The sequence below is a fragment of the Gopherus flavomarginatus genome (assembly GCF_025201925.1).
Source record: "Gopherus flavomarginatus isolate rGopFla2 chromosome 11 unlocalized genomic scaffold, rGopFla2.mat.asm SUPER_11_unloc_2, whole genome shotgun sequence".
Taxonomy (NCBI): Eukaryota; Metazoa; Chordata; order Testudines; family Testudinidae; genus Gopherus; species Gopherus flavomarginatus.
This window is the reverse complement of record NW_026114603.1, coordinates 145,528-167,310: the sequence shown is the minus strand read 5'-3', so window position 1 is coordinate 167,310 and position 21,783 is coordinate 145,528. Positions and strand designations below refer to the sequence as shown.

The 21,783-nt window shown below is 41.4% G+C and overlaps 1 protein-coding gene and 1 pseudogene across 1 annotated transcript; both read left to right on the top strand.

Moving 5' to 3' along the window:
* Positions 1–5,303: 5,303 nt before the first annotated feature.
* Positions 5,304–6,257, top strand: LOC127040946 (olfactory receptor 11A1-like). The gene has a single exon (XM_050935477.1). The coding sequence runs from the start codon at positions 5,304–5,306 to the stop codon at positions 6,255–6,257; it is 954 nt and encodes a 317-aa protein (XP_050791434.1).
* Positions 6,258–20,575: 14,318 nt separating this feature from the next.
* Positions 20,576–21,480, top strand: LOC127040952 (olfactory receptor 5V1-like; annotated as a pseudogene).
* The last annotated feature ends 303 nt before the right edge of the window (positions 21,481–21,783 follow it).

The following is a 21,783-nucleotide window of genomic DNA, read 5'->3' as shown; positions in this document are numbered from 1 at the left end:
GCTGTCCATCCTAAACTCATCCATCTATCAGACGTAAGAGAAAACTCTGTGTTGTTCTGGAAGGTTGACCTCTTTGCCATTTGTTACTAAGGTGGTTCAGGTTGGATGGCAACACCACAATAGATTCTCTTTGGGAACAATTCCCATGTGGGCACCAAAGCATATAGAAGTGATTGCAAATTATCACATGGGGAATGGTGCTGTGAAAGTGATAATCTGAGTCTGTGCAGGTGCATTAGGTAGGACTTTATACAGAAACATTAAACAATAGAAGAAGAAGAAGAAACCTCTCTTTTGGGGTCATTCTCTCATTTACCCCAGCTTTCGAGTAGTACATCTTTCTTGGCTTCAGTGCAGCTATTCCTGATTTATATTGAGGTAAGTGAGAGAGAAATTGTTTCCCAATTAACTCCTTAAAATGCTTACATCTTAATTTCATTTTCCATGTTAACCCAGTCATTGTAATGCACTTTTAAGTGTGCACATTTCTCTATATTTATTGATTAGTTTATATTTTATTGATTTCCCCCACAAAATACAAGAAAAGAATGGTAAACGGTCTCAATGGAAGGGAAAGAAAAAGAGAAAGGAAGGCACGGAAGGGAAAGGAGATCAACAGCTTAGTTTCCATCCATTAGTGATTAATTAAAAGCTTTTAAAAGTTAGAGCTATTTTTTTCTACATTTGTTGGAAATCCTTTTTCTTCCAAATGTTACCTTCTCTTTAGCTGCCCTGTCAGCCAGGCCGCTGTGGCAGGCTTCTATCCCTGGAGGCAATCAGCTTAACCCTTTGCTAGGAGCTGAAAACCTCTTCGGTCACACAAGGGTAATTTGGAAACTCATTTGTGTTAAAAAGCACCAAAATGGCTGAGACCTTAAAAACTAGCCAATAACAGACCATGAATCCCAGTGATAATGGAACCTGGGGACAAGCTAAAGGGAAAGAGTTCTGAATCAATGTTGTAGCTCTTTGGATCATATGATACAGACTCAGTAGACAGTCTGGTGTTCAGAGTGATGTTTGGGGATATTGGGCTTGCTGGTGAAGCTGTGTATTTGTTTATGTTGATTTCTGTTTGGATTGTGTTATACTGGGACATTTGTGTTGATATTTGTGTGTGTTAATAAGGGATTTGTGTTCCAGTTAGGGATTATGTTGTGATTGGGTTTATCGGCTATGCTGGTTGAGTCGCAGTGTGAGTGCTTGTGATGATTTGTGTGGGGATTCTGTTGTGCTGGCAGATTTGAGATGATCTGTGTGAGTATGTGCTGCTCTGAGACACTATGTGTGCTCAGGTTTATTGTGTGGTGTAGTTGTTTTATTGTGAGGGTGATAGTGTTGATTTGTCAGCCTTCTTGATGTCATCTATTTTTCACCTTCCTAGCTAATGTACTTATCATTATTCTTCTTTTTGGATTTTAGTCATTTTCTGCCTTAGCATTTCTTATTTTCTCCCAATGTGTTTGTTGTATACTTTTGTACTGGTCCTCAGCTATTTGTCCATGTTCCCACCTTTTACCAGATTCCTTTTGGTTTTTCAGGTTTAATATGCTTCAGAATGACACATGCGGTCACCATTCTGGAATCTTATTATAGAGATATTCACCAAGTCAGTCATGGGCAATGTTTGGAATTTCAACCAAACTGCCCCATTTTTCTCACTGAAAATTTCTCTGTGTGGCTGTTCGATGAATATGTCCCATTGAAATAACTTTCAGCATTTCAGAATCCTCAGCTTCTGCATTCTGAATTAGGTTAAAATTCTAAGAGAGATTTATTATCTTCTGGGTGGTCCCAAGTTCTGTATCCTTGCTGAGAAATGAACATGCTATCTGATTAGCCTTTAGTGGAGATTTGGAGAATTTGAGGGGAGCATGAGCTGTTTTAGCAGGGATAAGGGAGAGACAGGACAGAAATAGAGGAGGGGGTGTCAAATCAGTATCTTAGATGTCTGTATACTAATACAAGAAGTGTGGGGAATAAGCAGGGAGAATTCAAAACGATAGTAAATGACCACATCTATGACATAGTTGGCATCACAGAGACCTGGTGGGATAATACTCATGACTGGAATATTGGTTAAAACGTGTACAGCTAGCTCAGGAAGGACAGGCAGGGAAAAAAAGGAGGAGGTTTTGCCTTACATATTAAAAACGTATATGCTTGGATTGAGTTCGAGATGGAAATAGGAACAGACTGTCTGAAAGTGTCTGGGTAAAGATAAAAAGGTTAAAAAACAAGGGTGATGTCATGGTAGGGGTCTAATACAAATCACCTAACCAGGAAGAAGAGGTGGATGAGGCTTTTTTTAAATAAGTAACAAAATCATCCAAAGCACAGGACTGGGGGTGATGGGGAACTTCAGTTACTCAGGCATCTGTTGGGAAAATAACACAGCAGGCAACAGACTATCCAAGTTCTTGGAATGTAGTGGAGACAATTTTTTATTTTAGAAGATGGAGAAAGCTACTAGGGGAGGGGCTAGATTTGATTTTGACAAAGAGGGAAGAACTGATAGAGAATTTGAAAGCAAAAGGCAGCTTGGGTGAAAGTGATCATGAAATGGTAGAGTTCATGATTCCAAGGAATGGTAAGAAGGAGAAAAGCAAAATAAAGACAATGGATTTCAAGAAGGCAGACTTTAGAAAACTCAGGGAGTTAGTAGGTAAGATCCCATAGAAAGCAAGTCTAACAGGAAAAACAATTGAAGATAGTTGGCAGTTTTTCAAAGAGACATTATTAAGGAAATAAGATCAAACTATCCCTCTGCATAGGAAAGATAGGAAGTATGGCAAGAGACCACCATGGCTTAACCAGGAGATCTTCAATAATCTAAAAATCAAAAGAGTCCTACAAAAAGTGGAAACTAGGTCAAATTACAAAGGATGAATATGAACAAATAACATAAATATGTAGGGAGAAAATTAGTGAGGTCAAGGTGCAAAACAAGATCAAACTAGCTAGAGACATAAAGGGTAACAAGAGAACATTCTACAACTACATTAGAAGCAAGAGAAAGACCATGGACAGGATAGGTCCATTACTCAATGGGGTGGGGGAGGGGAATAATAACAGAGAGTAGTTATGAGTGTTCACAGTCATGTTCGAAGGGCATAACAAATGGAGTCCTACAGGGATCAGTCATGAGTCCGGTTCTGTTCAATATCTTCATCAATGATTTAGATCAGAGTGGCAGCAATTTTTGCAGGGGGGCCACTCCACAAATTTTGGTAAGTCATCACAGGCCACACATTTCTACTATATTAATATAGGGAGTGCGGGGTCTGGGAGGGAGTTTAGGTGCAGGAGGGAGCTCTGGGCTGGTGCAGAGTGTTGGGGTGCAGGAGAGGGTGCGGGTCTGGGAGGAAATTTGGGTGCAGGAGAGAATTCTGACCTGGGGCATAAGGTTGGGGTGTGGGAGGGGGGGCAAGGTGCATGAATTGGCCAGCAGGCATTAACCACAGGCGGCTCCCGGCAGATGGTGCAGCGGAATGCTCAGTGCCATGGCCCCACACCACTCCCAGAAGCAGCCAGCTGCTGCTGGCATGTCTCTGTGTGCCCCTTGGGGAGAGGGAGACAGCGGGTCTCTGTGCGCTGCCTGCACCTGCAAGCACTTCCCCCGCAGTGCCCATTGTCTAGTTTCCAGTCATTGGGATCCCTTAGGGTAGTGTTGGGGGGGTGCACGGAGACATACCAGCAGCATCCAGCCTCTTTCAGGAGTGGCGTGGGGCCATGGCAGGCAGAAAGCCTGTCTGGGTGCCCTGCTGCACTGTGGGACTTTTAGCGGCCTGGAGCTTGTGAGGGGGAAGCCAAAGAGCCTGCGGGATGGTCCGAAATGTTAGATAGGCTGGATTCAGCCCAAAGGCCGTATTTTGTCCACCCCTGATTTAGATAATGGCATAGAAAATACACTTCTAACGTTTGTATATGATAACAAGCTGGGAGGGATTGCAAGTGCTTTGGAGGACAGGATTATAATTTTAAATGACATGAACAAACAGGAGAAATGGACTGAAGTAAATAGGATGAAATTCAATGAGGACAAGTACAAACAAAGTACTCCACTTAGGAAGGAACAATCATTTGCAAACATACAAAATGGGAAATGACTGCTCAGGAAGAAGTACTGCGGAAAGGTATCTGGGGGTCATAATTGACCATAAGCTAAATATGAGTCAACTGTGTTACACTTTTTCCTTTGCAAATAAAGCAAACATCATTCTGAGATGTATTAGCAGGAGTGTTGTAAGCAAGACATGAGAAGTAATTCTTCTCTAGTCTGCTCTGATTAGGCATCAGTTGGAGTATTGTGTCCAGTTCTGGCCACCACATTTCAGGAAAGATGTGGAAAAATTGGAGAACGACCAGAGAAGATCAACCAAAATAATTAAAGGTCTCGAAAACGTGACCTATGAGGGAAGATTGAAAAAAATGGGTTTGTTTAGTCTGGAAAAGAGAAACTAAGAGAGGATATGATAACAACTTTCAAGTAGATAAGAGGTTGTTACAAGGAGGAGGGAGAAAAATATTCTTCCTAACCTCTGAGGACAGGCTAAAAAGCAATGGGCTTAAATTACAGCAAGAGAGGTTTAGATTGAACATTAGGAAAAACTTCCTAACTGTCAGAGTGGTTAAGCATTTGAATAAATTGCCTTGGGAGGTTGTGAAATCTCCATCATTGGAGATTTTTAAGAACAGGTTAGATAAATACCTGTCACGAACTGTCTTGATAATACTTAGTCCGGTCATGAGTTCAGAGGACTGGACTAGCTGATCTCTCGAGGTCCCTTCCAGTTCTATGATTCTATGATTTGAGAGAGAATGATCTCTAAATTTCAAAACACATTAAGAAAATGGTAAGTGATATTATCATCAACTATTTTGTAATAGAGGGAACAAAGCCTCAGAGAATGGAAGTGTAAGCCCAAGGTCAAGGAAAGAAAGAGAAAGGAAGAAAACCCAGGTTTCTGCAATCAAATTCTATTGTCCACTCCACTGGAATCTGGTAGACAGATTCCAGTGGAGTGGAAAATGTCAGATATTGTGGCTAATGTAACACATAAGACATGATCAGGAAGCTGAAGGTGAGATGTGTACAGCCATAGAAATACCAGACAGCAGTAATATTTCCAATGTCAATTAACTTAGGTCCTTTTGAAATTTTACCCAGCATGCCTCTGCTATCTGGGGTCTTCACTCAACCATTGGGATGGCAACTAGCAGAGAGAAGCCAGAAATGAAATGCTGACTGTTTTGCAGTGTAAGTTAGACTCTAAATGGCAGAATTTGTTTTATTTCCCTAGATGAAATCCACAGCAAACAAATGCCAGGGAAATCAAACGACCGTGACAGAATTCATCCTCCTGGGATTTGGGGATCTTCCTGGACTTCACATTCTTCTCTTCCTGCTGTTCCTAGTGATCTACATTGTGACCATGGCTGGGAACATCCTCATTGTTGTGTTAGTTGTGACTGATCAGCACCTGCACACCCCCATGTACTTCTTCCTGGGGAACTTGTCCTGCTTGGAGACCAGCTACACCTCCACCATGCTGCCCAGGATGCTGGACAGTCTCCTGACTGGGAACAGAAACATTTCTGTTCCCAGCTGCATCATACAATTATATTTCTTTGGTTCTCTGGCAGGCACAGAATGTTGTCTACTATCTGTGATGTCTTATGATCGGTATTTAGCTATATGCAAACCTCTGCATTATGCAGCCCTGATGAATGACAGGTTGTGCCTCCAGCTAGCGGTCGCGTCATGGACAGGTGGATTTGTGTCTGTTGCCTTCTTAATATCTGTGATGTCACAATTAACATTCTGTGGCCCCAATGAAATTGACCATTTCTTTTGTGATTTTAGTCCAATAATGAAGCTGTCCTGCAGCGACACTTACTGGCTGGAGGTTTCAGCTGTCGTACATTCCTCCCTATTCACATTTCCTCCGTTTCTGTTGACCCTGGCATCTTATGTTAGTATCATCACCACCATCCTGAGAATCCCGTCCACCGCTGGGAGACAGAAGGCCTTTTCCACCTGCTCTTCCCACCTCATCGTGGTGACAATTTTCTACGGAACCCTCATCATTGTGTATCTGCTATCAGACTCTGATGCACTGAGGGTCTTGAACAAAGTGTGCTCTGTTTTCTATGGAGTCCTGACCCCTTTGGTCAACCCCCTCATCTACAGCCTGAGAAACAAGGAGGTAAAGGAAGCCTTGAGAAAAGCTCTCCTTAGATTTTTTGTCTTTTAGAGGAGTACAGGCATTTCAAGCTAATCGTAGATATATGAACCTGCAAACTCTGACTCATGCATAGCCCTAATTCATCTTTCTGTGCCAGTGGAACTCTAGACTAGCACGATCAGGACTTTTTGTGTCCAAGGGCGGATTCTACTTATTCAACTTATGGTCATGTGACATGTTTTGGAGAAAAATTAGTACACCACGCCAAATCCTGCGACATGCACTGCACACTCATTTGCACTCTCATCTCTGAAGCGTACAGTGTATCCTCCTTGAACATATAGTCCTTATTCTTTGAGTGTGGATGACTTTCAAATTAATATGAGAATTACTTCACACGAATGAAATACTTCAAAATGTGCTCGTTCAGAAAGTTCACGTTTATCCTCTCTCCTGATTTGTCCAGAATGATTCTAAAACTGGAATAAAAATGCAGTTCAGTTAGAACATATTAGATTTGGATTAGCTGGTGCATATAGCTGAGATTCATTCTTAAGTGGGGCCATGGTAACATCAGAGGTAACTCAGCCGATCCTCAGTCTTTCTCTCCTGGTAATTTCCCTATGGCAGTTCTATTACCTGAAATGACTCCTTGAGAGAAGGTAACTGTACAGGCTGGCAAGAGTTCTCATTGATGACTTTACAAGAATTCAGTGATTTTAAGCTAATATATATGTGTATATTATTGGGCCAATAAGGGCATATGATCTTGCAAATTCTGTTTCACATGAGTAGCCCATATTTATCTTTGTGTGAATGTTGAACTCATCAGAATCATGACTTGCGTAGAGTGTGGGTGTTGCCTACCTGTGGCCATCTGACTTGTTTTGGAGGAAAATTAGGAAACAAAGCTATATCCTTAGACACTCACTGTTCATTCACTCCCACTGTAAGGTGTGAAGAATACTGTGATCCTTGCCCAATTTGGATCCTTATTCTCTGCAAGTGGACGGCTTTGCAGGTAAATATTTTAATTAGTTCATGAGACTAAAATTTTATAATTGGGATCCTTAAGAAATTTGTCATTTGTCATCTGCAGCTTTGTCATGAGAGATCTTCAGAGTGGAATAAAACTTAACTCTTCTCACTTTCCATAATGTTAAAACTCATTTGAAATATGTGTGTAGGCCACATTTGAAAACATTAGGTTATAATGCAGCTAAATTGTTAAGAGAATTTCTTCCAAATCATTAAATTAGGAATACATTTTGCACATTGCCAAGCTCAGGTCACTTTTAAATGGGACCCTGGTGACATCAGAAGTAAATCAACCAATCCCCACACTTCATCTCCTGCTAATTTGAATGTTGTAGTTCTTGCTACCTGAAATGACTGATTAAGGGAAGGTCAATGTGCAGGTGGGCCAAGAGTTCTCATTGACACCTTGGCCCCCATGACTGTTATTCACACAAGCTACCTGCCCTTGTGCTTCATCATAGTGGTGGTGTGTCTCTGCTACACAGTCCCAGGACCAGCCAAGGGGAAGGTTTCTGATTCAGGAAGGTGCAGTTCCCTCCTCTCTGCTTCCCCCTGGCTCCCTGGTAGTTGTCATTTGCTGCTGGCCAAGTCACTGGGGCTGGAAACTTAACATTCAGCCATTCCCTGATCCTTCCCACTCACAGTGATTTTACACTGATGTAGAGACACTAAAGTCAAAGCCATTAAACAAGAACGTGTTGTAGCATGGCCAGTAAATGCAAAGTTCAGTCTGAATCTTAAAGTATTAACCTTCACATGGTCACATGAGGGCATAGCTATTATGATCTTAATTTTGAAGAAAGGGAAGGTTATTTTGTTTTCTGATTTCTAGAAACACATGAGAGTGTAAATGATAGCCTCACACAGAGCCAAAGAGAGAGATTCTATGCTCGATAACGTACAAATAAAACTCATTATGACAAACAAGTCCATGTTTATTAGTCTTGCCAACCCAGCAGAGAGAAACATTGAAAGGAACAAGAAGTGAAGGGGGTGAAGTATGAAGCGGAATGACTACAGAGAACTAGAACAAAGATGATCCTTGTGATTATTGGAGCACTTGGCTATGAACTAGTGGCTCAAGAACATATTGGGGGTGCAAGACATCATGAACAGTGACCTCCTCAAGACAGACACTATGAGAATTTCAAGGTGAGTAAAAGAAGAGTATGTGCAGATGAGTAGCTAAAATGCAGGAATTCTGCAGAAGGTTTAACAACATTCCAGACTACCCAAACCAACGGCATTGATTTGTAGTCAGCATTTATTGTTGACTTGTGGGGATACATTTAGACAGTAGCTTTCTCCTTTCTAAGCTTAAAGATCTTGTATGTTGTGAAGGCTATTTGTTTTTTAAGGAAAATTCTCATGGTGTAATACTGAAGGATAATAATCTGTTTCTCTTTTGCTCACTTTCTATGTCCTTCCTATCTGGGGCCACTCCCTACTCTCACCTCCTTACCTAATTACTATGCCTGTCCCACCTGTGCCGTAAACCACGCAAGCCCCGAGACTTTCAGACAGCCACTGAGGGCTTATCTACGTGGACACTTAGTGATGGGGTGTAAACCTACTCCACACTAGCCTGCTGTGTACCCAGAGTATGTCTGGACATTGCTGCCACATGCTAACAGTTCCCCTAGTGTACTTTGCAAAGGGAGTAGCTCAAAGTGCAGGAGCTATTATTGCATGGCAGCAGCATCCACTTAGATATTTTGTGAATGGTAGAACACCTCAGCTTGTGACAAACTACGTGTTTCTTTAGAGAATCCCTGATTCACATGATTAGTCAAGTTATACTAAGTTCCCAGGAACTGTGGATTTGCCTTGGGATGCAGAGGCCTGGCACACATAAGGGAGGGATGGGAACTGTAAAATATGGGGCTGCCCAGATGAGCAGAAGCCCAGATAACATATTTAATATGGCATTCAGAGTTGGCACTGGTGGACGAGGAGGATTTTTAAAGACATGGGCTGTCTTTGAAATGGGAGCTGGATGCCTAGCTATCTCTTGTGCCTTTGAAAAATCTCCCCCTCTGAGTAAGATTTTTCAAAGCTGCTTAAAAGATTAAAGTCGCCCAATTTAAGTCATCGTAAACGGACATGATTTTTCAGAGGGTGGGTGCTCAGTACTTTTTGAAAATCTGCCCCCTTAAAGGCATCACAGATTAGACAACTGAAAATGGAGGCATCCAAAATCACTAAGGTCCAAATTATTTCAATGTGTGTTAGACATGTAGATGTCTGAAAATCCCACTAGGTGCCTAAATACTTTTAAAAATCTGGCCAATCACTTCCTTTGAAAATTGTGGCCTTAGTCATCAACATTCAAGCACAACAGTCTGACACAAACAAATTCACATATAAATAGACACAGAATTGCAGAAATGTAAGGCTGGATGAGATCTCAGGAGACCATCTAGTCTAGCCCCTTGTGCTGAGGCAAGACCTACTATACTTAGATCAAGTCTAACAGGTGTTTGCTCAACCTGTTCTTAAAAAATCTCCAGTGTTGGGGATCTCACAACCTCTTTAGGTGACCTGTTCCAGTGCTTAACTATCATTATAGTTAGATTTTTTTCTTAATATCTATCCTGAAACTGTCTAGATGCAAATAAAACCAATTCCTCCTTGTCCTAACCTCAGTGGACATGGAGAACAATGGATTCTGTCCTCTTTGAAACTACATAAGAACATAATAATGTCCATACTGGGTCATATAAAAGGTCCATCTAGCCTGGTATCTTGTCTTTTGACAGTGGCTAATGCCAGGTGCCCCAGAGGGTATGCACAGAACACGGCAATTATCAAGTGATCTATCCCCTGTTACCCATTCCCAGCTTCTGGCAAACAGAGGTTAGAGATACTATCCCTGTCCATCCTATCCTGGCTAATAGATGGATCTATCTTCCATGAATTTAACTAGTTCTTTTTTTAACCCTGTTATAGTCTTCACAACATCTTCTGGCAAGAAGTTCCACAGGTTCATTGTATGAAAAAATACTTCCTTTTGTTTTAAACCTGCTGCCTATTAATTTCATTTGGTAACCCATTCTTGTGTAACCCTTCTGCCACTCTGAGTTGGCGGCAACAAGGGCCGGGTTCAGTATCCAAGGGTTCCGTTTCAATAACGCAAATGCAAAATCGGCTCAAGCCCACACCCAGTGACCTGAGGCAATTACATATCACGCCCCCTCCCCGGGTGCCTCTAGGAAGCAATACTTCCCCTCTTGCAAGCACGGAGTCTGAGTGTAGCAAAATCCTTTTCATAAAGGAGGGAAACAATGTGGCATCATATTGGGGAAACACCATAAACAGGATTCATAACGTAAACCATGAGCAAAAGACCCACCAAGTAAGTTTTAGCAATGTCTTTTTCCCCTTAGGGTCTTAAGTCCAATACCCCAAAGTCCAACAACTCAAAAGTCTCTGTCCCTGGTCAGTGCCGCCCCAGAGTTGAAAAGTTTATCTGCAGAGTTTTACCCCCCAAGCCTGGGTGGAAATGGGGGGGCGCACACAGGGTATTAAGGGCACCTTACGTGGGCCAGGGCCAACTGCTCTGCCTCTCCACGGAGTTCTGCTGCAGCCTTCGCCACAACTGGCTCCACTTCACCAGCTGTGCCACTCCTCCAGTTGACCTGTGAGCTGCTCCAGCCATCCCCGCAAACCGCTCCACTCTGCTCCAGTTTCGTGGGCTGCTCCAACCATGCTGCAAACTGCTTCACTCTGCCAGGCCCTTAGCAATAGATCTTCAGGCTCCCCCAGTAGTTAACACAGCACTCAGTGATCTCAGCTCAATAGTTTAGCTCTTTTAGTGATTTTAGCTTGTAGTAGGGGAGCCCTAGTGCTGGTCTGCCCTTAGCCTAACATGAATTCAGCTCAGCAGCCTCCAGATAGACTCCTAATGGAATCAAAATTAGCTCAGCTCTTCAACAGTGGAGAAAGAAGGAGATGCAATTGGTGTTCCAGGCCCTCAAAAAGTGCCCATACTATCAGGTACACACACCAATCCCCAACCTCTCTCCATTCACTGGGTTTTGGCACCCATCTCCCTTGTCTAGTGAGTGTTACTTAACTGATGGTGAGACTCTCTGTTATAAAGAAGTCTCATAGTTCCTCATTCACATAATCAGGGTAACAACACTTTATTCCTCCTGCCTCAATAACAAAGAAATTGGGGATCCCAGAGCTGTCAAAATAACCATCCCAGGCTGCGTGGGCTATGCTAGGCTGAGTGAGTGTGCAAATGCAAATGCCTGAAATTCCTTTCCACACTCCCCATAATTCACCACCAGATGTCAGGCTAGAGCTCATCTTGACTCCGCTTACACTTGTGTTATGAGAAGGAGTAGATAACACTTCCTTATTTACTTTCTTTACTTTTTATTTGCTTATTTACCTTTCAGACTATTGTCATAGTTTTCCTCTGGACTGCATTGTACAGGAGATTGTATTTCAAACCGAGGACTTGGCAGTTAAGAATTGTCTAGAAATCCACTGGAGGTGGCCTCAATGTCTGTATAAAAGTATTTCTGGAGTTTCTGCTACTAACCATGCAGGAATAATCAGAATGGTACATCCAATTACCTGGGAGGCTTTGAACATCTCAGCTGTTGTTCTGTGCTGAACTTTTGTTAATAAGATTTTTATTATTTTTATTTTTATCATATATCCTTTTGAATTAATTCAGGCTGTGCCAATTTGATTTAGTCAGTGCTGGTGTCACAGGCACATATGTCTAAATATTCTTACTTTTTGGAGCAACATATATTTATTAATTATTATTATTATTCCTGATCCAAATTTAAGATATCATGTCTTTCAATTCATCCTTGTGTAACACAGGATTATGTATTCATTGAAGTTCTCTCTCCTAGGAATAATATGGAATCATTCATACATGATGGCAGTCCATGCTGGACTGTGTCTTCTCTTCTTGATATTCTGTATTGATATTCTGTATGATATTGAAAAATGCCTAACCATGGTATCTCCATTCTTTTACTGGAGATTGCTTTCAACTTTGTCTTCATGTCTTGGCATATCTTCCATATATTTTATTTTTCTTCCTTCTTATAGAGCTTCCTTAATATCCAGCTCTCTGGATCTGGTCAAAAACTGGTGAACATCCTTCACTTAAAATTTCTTAGGAGAAAATTCAAGTTTTTAACAAGGGCTAAGTTTTATAAGAGTTGGGTACATAGGCTCCTTGGAAAATCCCAGCTCACTTTTATTATATTGTGAGATTTATCCCTTTGGATTTGTCTTAGTCGTATTCCTACACTTTATACTAGTCTCATGTATAACATGTCATAGAACCTCAGAGTTTGAAGGGACCTCAGGAGGTCATCTAGTCCAACTCCGTGCTCAAAGCAGGGCCAATCGTCAGACAGATTTTTGCCCCAATCCCTAAATGGCTCCCTTGAGAAGTAAACTCACAACCCTAGGTTTAGCAAGCCAATGCTCAAACCACTGAGCTATCCCTCCCCCAGGCCTCCCTAGAATGGATGAAACATTTAACTTCATTCCACAGACCTGTCTGGGCAACCTCCCATGGGGGTCAGGGTGAGACTAGACTCTACTGTTTCTCTCATTCTCTGACACAGTGACAGAGAAGTTCCCTGCAGTGAGATTCAATGTGCATGAGAAGCAGCTTATTATATTCTATTTATAGTAATGCGAGTACTAACTGCATAAGAACAGCCATGGTGGATCAGACCAATGGTCCATCAAGCCCAGTATCCCGTCCTCCAATGGTGGCCCACAGCAGATGCCCCAGAAGGAATGAAAAGAACAGGGCAACTACCAAATGATCCATCTCATGTTGCCGAGTCCCAACCTCTGCCAATCAGAGGTTTAGGAAGACTCAGAACATGAGACATAAGTGCCTGTCCACCTTGGCTAATACCATTGATGGACCAATCCTCCATGAACGTATCTAATTCTCTGTTGAACCCTGTTATATTTTTGGCCTGCACAACTTCCCCTGGCAACGAGCTCCACATATTAACTGTGTGTTTTCTGAAGAAGTACTTCCTTCCTTTCTTTTAACCTGTTGCCAATCAGTTTAATCAGATGACTGTTGATTCATGAGTTATGTGAAGAGCTAAATAACACTTCCTTAGTCACTTTCTCCACACCATTCCTGATTTCATAGACCGCTGTCATATCCCCCCTTAGTCATCTCATCTCGAAGATGAACAGTTTCAATCTTTTTAATCTCTCCTCATATGGAAGCTGTTCCATACCCCTTATCATTTTTGTTGCCCTGCTCTGATCTTTCTTTAATGTTAATATATCTTTTCAGAGATGAGGTGACCAGAAATGCCTTAAAAACAGTCACACACACTCTCTTGGAGAGAAAATAGTGTTTCACTGGTAGGTTTACTGTAAAAGGAAATATGGTGTGTTTGAAAATGCTCATTGTCCTAGGTTTCATCCCCACTCTTAGAGTATAGATGTGGGGACCGGCATGTGAAAGCCCTAAGCTTAATTACCAGCTTAGATCAATGGGCTGCCACCATCCAAATGCTTGAGTCATTTGGAAAACTGTGTCTTCCCCAAAACAACCTTCCCCTCCCTGGGTAGCCTTGAGAGACTCCTCCACCAATTCCCTTTGGATCTTAAAACACGGAAGAATTACTCATTCCCCCTCCCCTTTCCCCCCAATCAATCCCTGGTAAGTCCAGATCCAATCCCCTTGGATCTAAAAAAACAGGGAAAAAATCAATTAAGTTCTTAAAAAGAAGGCTTTTAATTAAAGAAAAGAAAGGTAACAGAAAAAAATCCTCTGGGAGATAGCATAGAAGCTGATCTCACAGACAACAGATTCGAAACACAGAGGATGTTCCCCTGGGCAAAATTTAGTACACAAAAGAATTCCAAATTTGATTATTCCTCTAATTGCACAAAGACAAAGTCACAAAAAGAAAATAAACATAAACCTATTTATTCTTTTCTAAAACTTACTACTCTGATAAAAGGCTGGTTCCTTGATCTTTTCCATTCCAGCTGAAACTGATCAAAGGAAACTTCCCTCCTTCCTTTTGAAACATCTTGTTCCCCCATTGGTTCCTCTGGTCAGGTGTCAACTAGGCTAGGTGAACTTCTTAACCCTTTACAGGTGAAAGAGGCATTAATCCTTAACTATCTATTTACGACACTCATGTATTTGCAATTGTGCCAAATCACAGAGATGGGAGCGGTACGGCTGTGAGAACCTTGAACCTTCAATCCTGTGTGGTGCTGAGCAGTTGCTGAGTACCTGTTTTACCCATTGTTTTCAGAGGAAAAGATATCCAATAAAGTTAGCATCTTTAAGTGCTGAAAGATGTTATTGCTGCTGAAATGTCATTACTGTTCTTAGAGCTCTTATGTGAGCTACACTAGCAGACAGTGCAGCAAGCTAATTCAGCAGACTTCGATGTTACTCACAAAGAAAGACCACAGGCACGGTTCAGTGGCAAAGGCACTTGTTAAGGTTTATTGTCCTCATGACACAGCCTTAGCTTCCCATAGAAGCTACAGGTATGCTAACACACAAGTGCCCCATGGCAAGGAGCGGCTCAGTCAGCAGCGGGAATGGTCTGCTGTCCCCTTGGCTTCACAAAGGGTTAAAGAGAGGTACCCTGATATTTACAGACTGAGACAAACAACAAATGTACCACCTTACATGTTTCATGACCCTCAGCTTTTTACCTCTCCTTGTACCTTGCTCCAGGTGTCTTGGACAAAACATCCCTGTCCATTACTTTTGTCAAGCCCTCTTATTTGATGTCAGGATATATCTGGATTAATCTTTTGAAGTGTGTTCACACACACATACACACACACACGGTATCTGTTTCTTCTTAGGAGTTCCTGTGTTCTAGCAGTGCTAGCAGTGCCCTTGCCAAGGTCATGTATTGAACAGTGAACTTGTAAGCATCTGCTTTCATACATGGCTTGAGTTTAGTTGACGGCATGGCTGGACTTTTCTGACTATGGTTCAAGCCTCTTGTCTTACATCAAGCACAGTACTCCAGGCTCTCTCTCACTCCCACTCTTTTACGTTCTGTGGGATTTGACAGTCTGTCCTCCCAAGGGAAGAGTGAGCTAGTGAAGGGCATTTCTGTGTATGTTATATGCTTTTTGGTTTCCACACGTGTCCTGAAATAGTTAAATGGTGCCCCAGAGAGCTCATCCCTTTGGTGGGATTCTGGGAAAGGGTGAGTTTAAGCTATGGGGGCTGGTGGGTGGGGTTGAAGGGTCTGCACTGAGTCCACTGGTTCCAGCTCTCAGGACAGAGTGTTAGATAAAGGTGTGCCAAAGGGCCCCAAAGATTGGAGCAATGCCTGGGCTCCATTCAGGTTCTATAAGCTTGAAGTATCCAGGGACCTAACAGCTGATTTCTCTCACTGCCATGACTGAAAAAGGGTGCTCCCTTTGCACAGCCCAATCCTAGAATCTCTTTGCACCTTTATCTCATTCTATTGACTAAAACAGGCTTTGGAGCAGACATTCATTTCTCTCTGTACAGCCTGACTAGGATATGCAAGAGGATGGGGTCTAAGATAATTAGCTACAGGTTTCAGGCAATAAGAACAAGAATAATAAAATCACTGGTGGCAGGTTTTGGCTGTACATTTTGAAAATCTTTGGTTTTCTATTGTTAAACAAAAAAAGCTACTTTTTTCATGAAAAATCACAAGTGTCTGCATAATGATGCTTTCTTCCCACCTCCTTTTTTGTCTGATTGTCTGTTCTTGTTTGTTTGTTTGTTTGTTTTACCAACTTCTGCTATTTCCTCAAAGCTAGTGAACCACCAATTGGTAAGGGGTCTGTGATGTTTGTGCTGAAGGTACGTACAGTTGTCAATCCTCTCAGATGACCACATTGTCTGTATATAAGCTGCTGAGGTTAGTTACACTAGACTGTGTGGACAATATATGTAGGCTAAAGATGATGAGACTGATTCTTCTCTACCTTGTGCCTTGCATAATCATTGACACCTTTGAATATCAGAAACCCAACCTCCTCACCTGATGTAAATTGTTTTCCTACAGCTAAGGATGAGGATCCTTGTGTGCTTAAAAAGCTATCATCACTGTGAGCACAGTCTCTGGTTCATTTTGCCCTCACTTCCCATCGGTGTAAATTGCTGTAAATAAATAAGGAACACAGATGGCCTGGTTCTCATCTCATTCACCCAAGTGTAAATGAGGAGTAACTCCTCTGGCAATGATGAGGCTGATTCCCTCTCACTTGCACAGGCATGAATCAGGAATCACTACATTGGAATCAGTGGGGTGATTCTCCTCTCACTTAGCCTGGGATAAATTAGGAGTAGCGCCATTGCAGTCAATGGGCCTGATCTTTTTCTCACTCATCTTGGCATAAGTCAGGAGTATGTCCACTGGATTCAATGGACACACTGAAAGTCCAATTAGTCCCACTGTGGAGTATTTAGACTGAGATTCTCAAAGGAACCTAAGGGGGATTTTTAAAAGTCAATGTAAATTGGGCACCATCTCCTGCAGTGTCTCTCAACCTTTCAGGAGTCTGGTTAGGTGGCGCACCCCAGGTTTTACTACACTTAAAAACTACTGGCTTACAAAATCAGACATAAAAATACAAAAATGTCACAGCACACGGTTACTGAAAAATGGCTTCCTTTCTCATTTCACCATACAGTTATAAAATAAATCAGTTAGAATATAAATATTGTACATACATTTAAATGTATAGTACATAGAGCAGTATAAACAAGTCATTGTCTGCATGAAATTTTAGTTTGTACTGACTTTACTAGTGCTTTTTATGTAGCCTGTTGTAAAATTAGGCAAATATCTAGATGAGTTGATGTACCTCCTGGAAGATCTCTGCATTTCCTCAGGGATATGCATACCCCTGGTTGAGAATCATTGCTTTAGAGGAGACCAATTTCACATCAGAAAAAAAAATACAGGGAAAACAGAGCGCGAGTGAGAGAAAGATGAGCACAGGAGTCAATGTAATGGTTAAATTCCAAAGAGAACACACTGGTAGTAATGTTCAGAAGTTGAACAAACAGTCCATGAATTCACTTCATGATCAGCTTATATCCCAAAGGAGAGTAAGTCTGCTCCTTTTGCCATGACTTCTCAGATGTCTTAACTTCTCAAAGCCTTTTGTTTTCTGGGCTCATGCCTCCAGAGCACTATGGAGAAAAGCCTTTTTCAGTAACCTGTGCATTCTACTGTTGGCTGACTGAGTAGGGCAATATATCACAGAAGGCCTCAATATGCACCCATTATGGAGGAGTTTATGGCCATTTAGCAGCCCTTAGGTTCTTTCTAGTAATACCCTGGGCCAAATGATTCTGGTGGGATAAATCCAACCCTCACTACATTGCTTGGAAATGGGAAATATTTAAATACCCAAGACTAACATGGCACCTCCCATTGGAGTTTATGAATTTTGAAATGCAGCACTGTGAATGAGCTCAGAACGAGGTGATGGACGTTATCGCTTTATATTTTATTGGTCTTCCCAATGGTAGAGAAATCTGACCAAGTTTCACCAGTTTAGTTCATGTTCCAAAACAGCAACTGAGATGTGTTTCCCACAGATAAGTATACCAGCCCTGTTTTGCAGATGGAGAGAGATGGAGACATTATGATATAGTGGCTAAGATACGGTCTCTGGGCTACATGGTTTTATTGGGACATAAGTGGTGAATAGGCCTTTTTCTGAAATTCATCCCATGCGAAGGGTACCAGTTCACTGGTTTGGCATGTTACTGATGGAAACATGCTTTGACACATTAAGGGTTGTAGCAAAGTATTATCATTCTGCCACTACTGCCTCAAACAAAACCCATCCTAGAATTGTAGGATTGGAAGAGATCTTCTAGTCTAGTCCCCTGCACACAGGATGACACACTCCACAGAAGTGAGCCTCCTAGCCCACGTCGACAGCACTGTCTATACGGCTATTTTTAGAAAAATAGCACTAGCCATCGACCTGGGCTGTGACGTTTACTGTTATGGTGTGTGTTGATATACCCATATAGACGCCTGAAAGTACCAGCAGGAGACACTCACTAACCAACTGGGATCCAGCAGGCCCACAACTAAATGTTTGCCTTTGAGTTTACTTTTCTTTATTTAAAAGCACAGAGAGACACATTCTGTAATTTTTTAACTGTTTAGAGATGGACGATGAGCTTATGGCACTGCTCACCCTGCTCCAAGCAAGTGGCCAAAAATTGTGGACTAAGGCAGGGAATTGGCTGCAGTACCAATCGTGGTGCCATAGGCTGTTTCAGTGCAGCCTCACCTGACACAAGTTCTCAATCCAATTTCCACAGAGGTTGGTTGATGTCAGTCGGAAATAGACCAGACCCTATACCGCCATATTACAAAACACAAAACAAAAGTTCAGGAAAGTAAGGCTGCAGGGGAAATACTTGAGATGAGTAAAAGATACAAAAGAATCCTTAGGGAGAGTTGCTTTAAGAAAAGGTATGAAGATCTGAAGGAGAAAATATACTATAAAAATAACAGGGAAATAAGTAACAACCTAGGTCTACATTGTCTATTTATATGTAACAACAATAACAGAAAGGCCATGCTGTGTGGGGAAAAACGGCAATTTCTGGTTACGGAGTGTGGAAAAGTTCATGCGGTGTGTCCCAAAAGTAACATACTATTTCCTGATAAGTTAACAGTATAAATAAAAATAATTAATCTCTTGGGTATCAGAAGGCGTTCCTAATATAGATCCCTTCTAATTAAGTCTCTAGCTCTTTGCCACTATATTTGCTAGATTGCATAACTAACACAATGTTCTCCATTCTTCATCAAACATACAGAGTCAGGTGGAGAGAGCCTCCAAATGCCAGAGACAGTTGTGAACACTGAAAATTATTTACAAGCAGCAGGTATGTGGAAATGTATTCTTTACCTTTGTTCATTTTGGTGGAAAGTACAGTAAATGATGCCATGGGAGTGTAAAGTCAGGGCTTCGGTTTTACCTATCAGCATACAAGAGTCTTACATTGGTAGGAGCCAAACATCTACTAGCAATATTTAATCTCACAACAGCATACAATTTCAAAAGAGTAGAAGAGTGCTAATATTGTGGCAGTATTCAAAAAGAGCACAAGGGCTGCCAAGTAATTAGAGTTACCCTGACATCAATTCTGGGACAGAATAATAGAAAAGGTGATACATGATTCACTTAAAAATGAATTAAAGGACAATGTAATAATGCTAGTGAACATGTTTTTTATGAAAAAGAGGTTTTGTCAAACACCTCAGTTTTCATAAAAGTAAAAGTTTGGTTGATAATGATATTTACATAGATGCAATATATTTAGACATCTGTAAGGCATTCTCTTTAGTATTGGATGTCATTCTGATTGAAAACTCACTGCTATACAATATCAATAAAGCATACATTAAATGGATTAAGAACAGGTGAACTGACAGATCTCAGAAAAATAGTTGTTAATGACAGTCAAACACTCTTGGGATTTATGGTCCATCAGAAATGTCAGCCAATACTAGCAAACAAATAAACACTTGGATGCCACCATTAAGGACATGGTTCTATTAGATAGATAGATAGATTAGATAGTTTGTCAGTCAATTGCTTGGTTACACTTTGGTACGTTATGAAATAAATTCAAGAGAGCAAATAACCAAAGTCAGTCTTGTTTATCAATATGGTACAAGGAAAAGTTTTTATATGATACCAGTCTCCAAAGAGCAGTCCCGTGCAGCAATGTCACATTCGCCTTATGCAGAAAGTGTTCTCCCAAGGCTATACATTTCACTTATTACTTATATGATTTTACAAGTAACACATTTCTTTATACATTACTATAATCCAGTTCATCAGTCATTCCCGTTCCCTAACTTGAAGTTTTGTTTCTTTTTTATCTTTGTTTTGGATACTAGCATTCCAGGTACTGGTCAGCGAAGGTACCTCCATAGCTTGTACTAAGAAAGAACAAATGTATCTTCATTTTGACAAGCTTCATACCTGTCGTGCCAAATGCTTACTTCAGCAAATACAGAGTGTTATGGGATACTTAGCGTAAGTGAACAGGATTATGGTGTACGCCAGATTAGGCTATATCACTGTTACAATATTTGTGCTTAATATTATTGGTGTTTAATGCATATATATACAAGCAATATAAATACATACGATTATTGTGATATATATGTACATGCTAGCCAGCATACATTAATAGATAGATAGATAGATAGATAGATAGATCTACTTAATGCATTAGCTTTACAGCATTCTACTTTATTTAATGAACTCACTGTCTTACCTTCTTAGCTCTAACAGGTCAAGGCCTTTATGAATAACGGATGATGGAAAATCAAACCACAGTGACTGAGTTTATCCTGCTGGGACTTTCAAATGACTCACACCTCCAGATTCCACTCTTCCTGGTGTTTTTAGTTATTTACCTAATCACTCAGGTGGGAAACATTTTGATCATGCTGGTAATAAAGGTTGATCCTCAGCTCCACACCCCTATGTATTTCTTCCTGAGCAACCTATCCTTTCTTGATGTCTGTTACTCTTCAGTCAGCATTCTGAAGATGCTGGAGAATTTCCTGGAAGGGCAGAAGACTATTTCACTCAGTGGCTGCATTGCCCAGACATTCTTCTTTATTTTCATGGTTGGGACAGAGATTTTCCTCCTCTCAGTGATGGCATATGATCGATATGCTGCCATATGCAATCCTTTAAGATACAGCACCACTATGAGCCACCAAGTCTGTGTGAAGATGGTGTTGGGTGCATAGATATCTGGTTTCCTGGATTCCTTGGTCAACACCCTTTACTTTACCTAATTCCCTGTGAAATTAACCATTTCAGCTGCGAATTTCCGCTTCTGCTGCAGCTCTCCTGCACTGACACCTTTGCTAATGAGATGGTGATACTCTGCTTCAGCATAACATTAGGCTTTGCCTCTCTCCTGCTCATCCTGCCTTCATACATTTGTATCCTCTCCACCATCCTCAGGATCAGATCCTCGGAGGGCAGGCGCAGAGCCTTCTCCACCTGTGCCTCACATATCACCATAGTTCTGTTGTTCTGTGGGACGGTATTCATCAGGTACATGAGACCTGCTTCTGGATATTCTTTTGATCTTGACAAACTAGTGTCCGTGCAGTACAGCATCTTAACGCCTATGTTAAACCCCATCATCTACAGCCTGAAAAATAAGGATGTGAAGTTGGCTTTGAGAAAACTGTTGGGCAGATGATATCACATGTGTGATGAACCGCGGAAATGTCTGTATTGTTTTTTATGTGCAATTTCATTTGCCTATTCAATATGGTGGTGGTACTTGACTGAATGCATAAAGTTAGGTCAAAAGGGATTGCTAAGGGAAAAGCAGAACAATAGCTTAGATAAGGGTACCTCCTCAAACAATAGCCAACTTGATAACCATGAATAGGGATTCCTCAGCTCCAACCAGCAACAGGGCTCAGCCAATGCCAAGAATCTGGAGATCACAAGACAGTGAGCTGTTAAAGGTGGCCCCAGCAGAAAGAGAAGGGAGAGG

Excerpts from the sequence above, each read along its gene's own strand:
- LOC127040946 (XM_050935477.1), top strand. The coding sequence starts at position 5,304 with ATGAAATCCACAGCAAACAAATGCCAGGGAAATCAAACGACCGTGACA.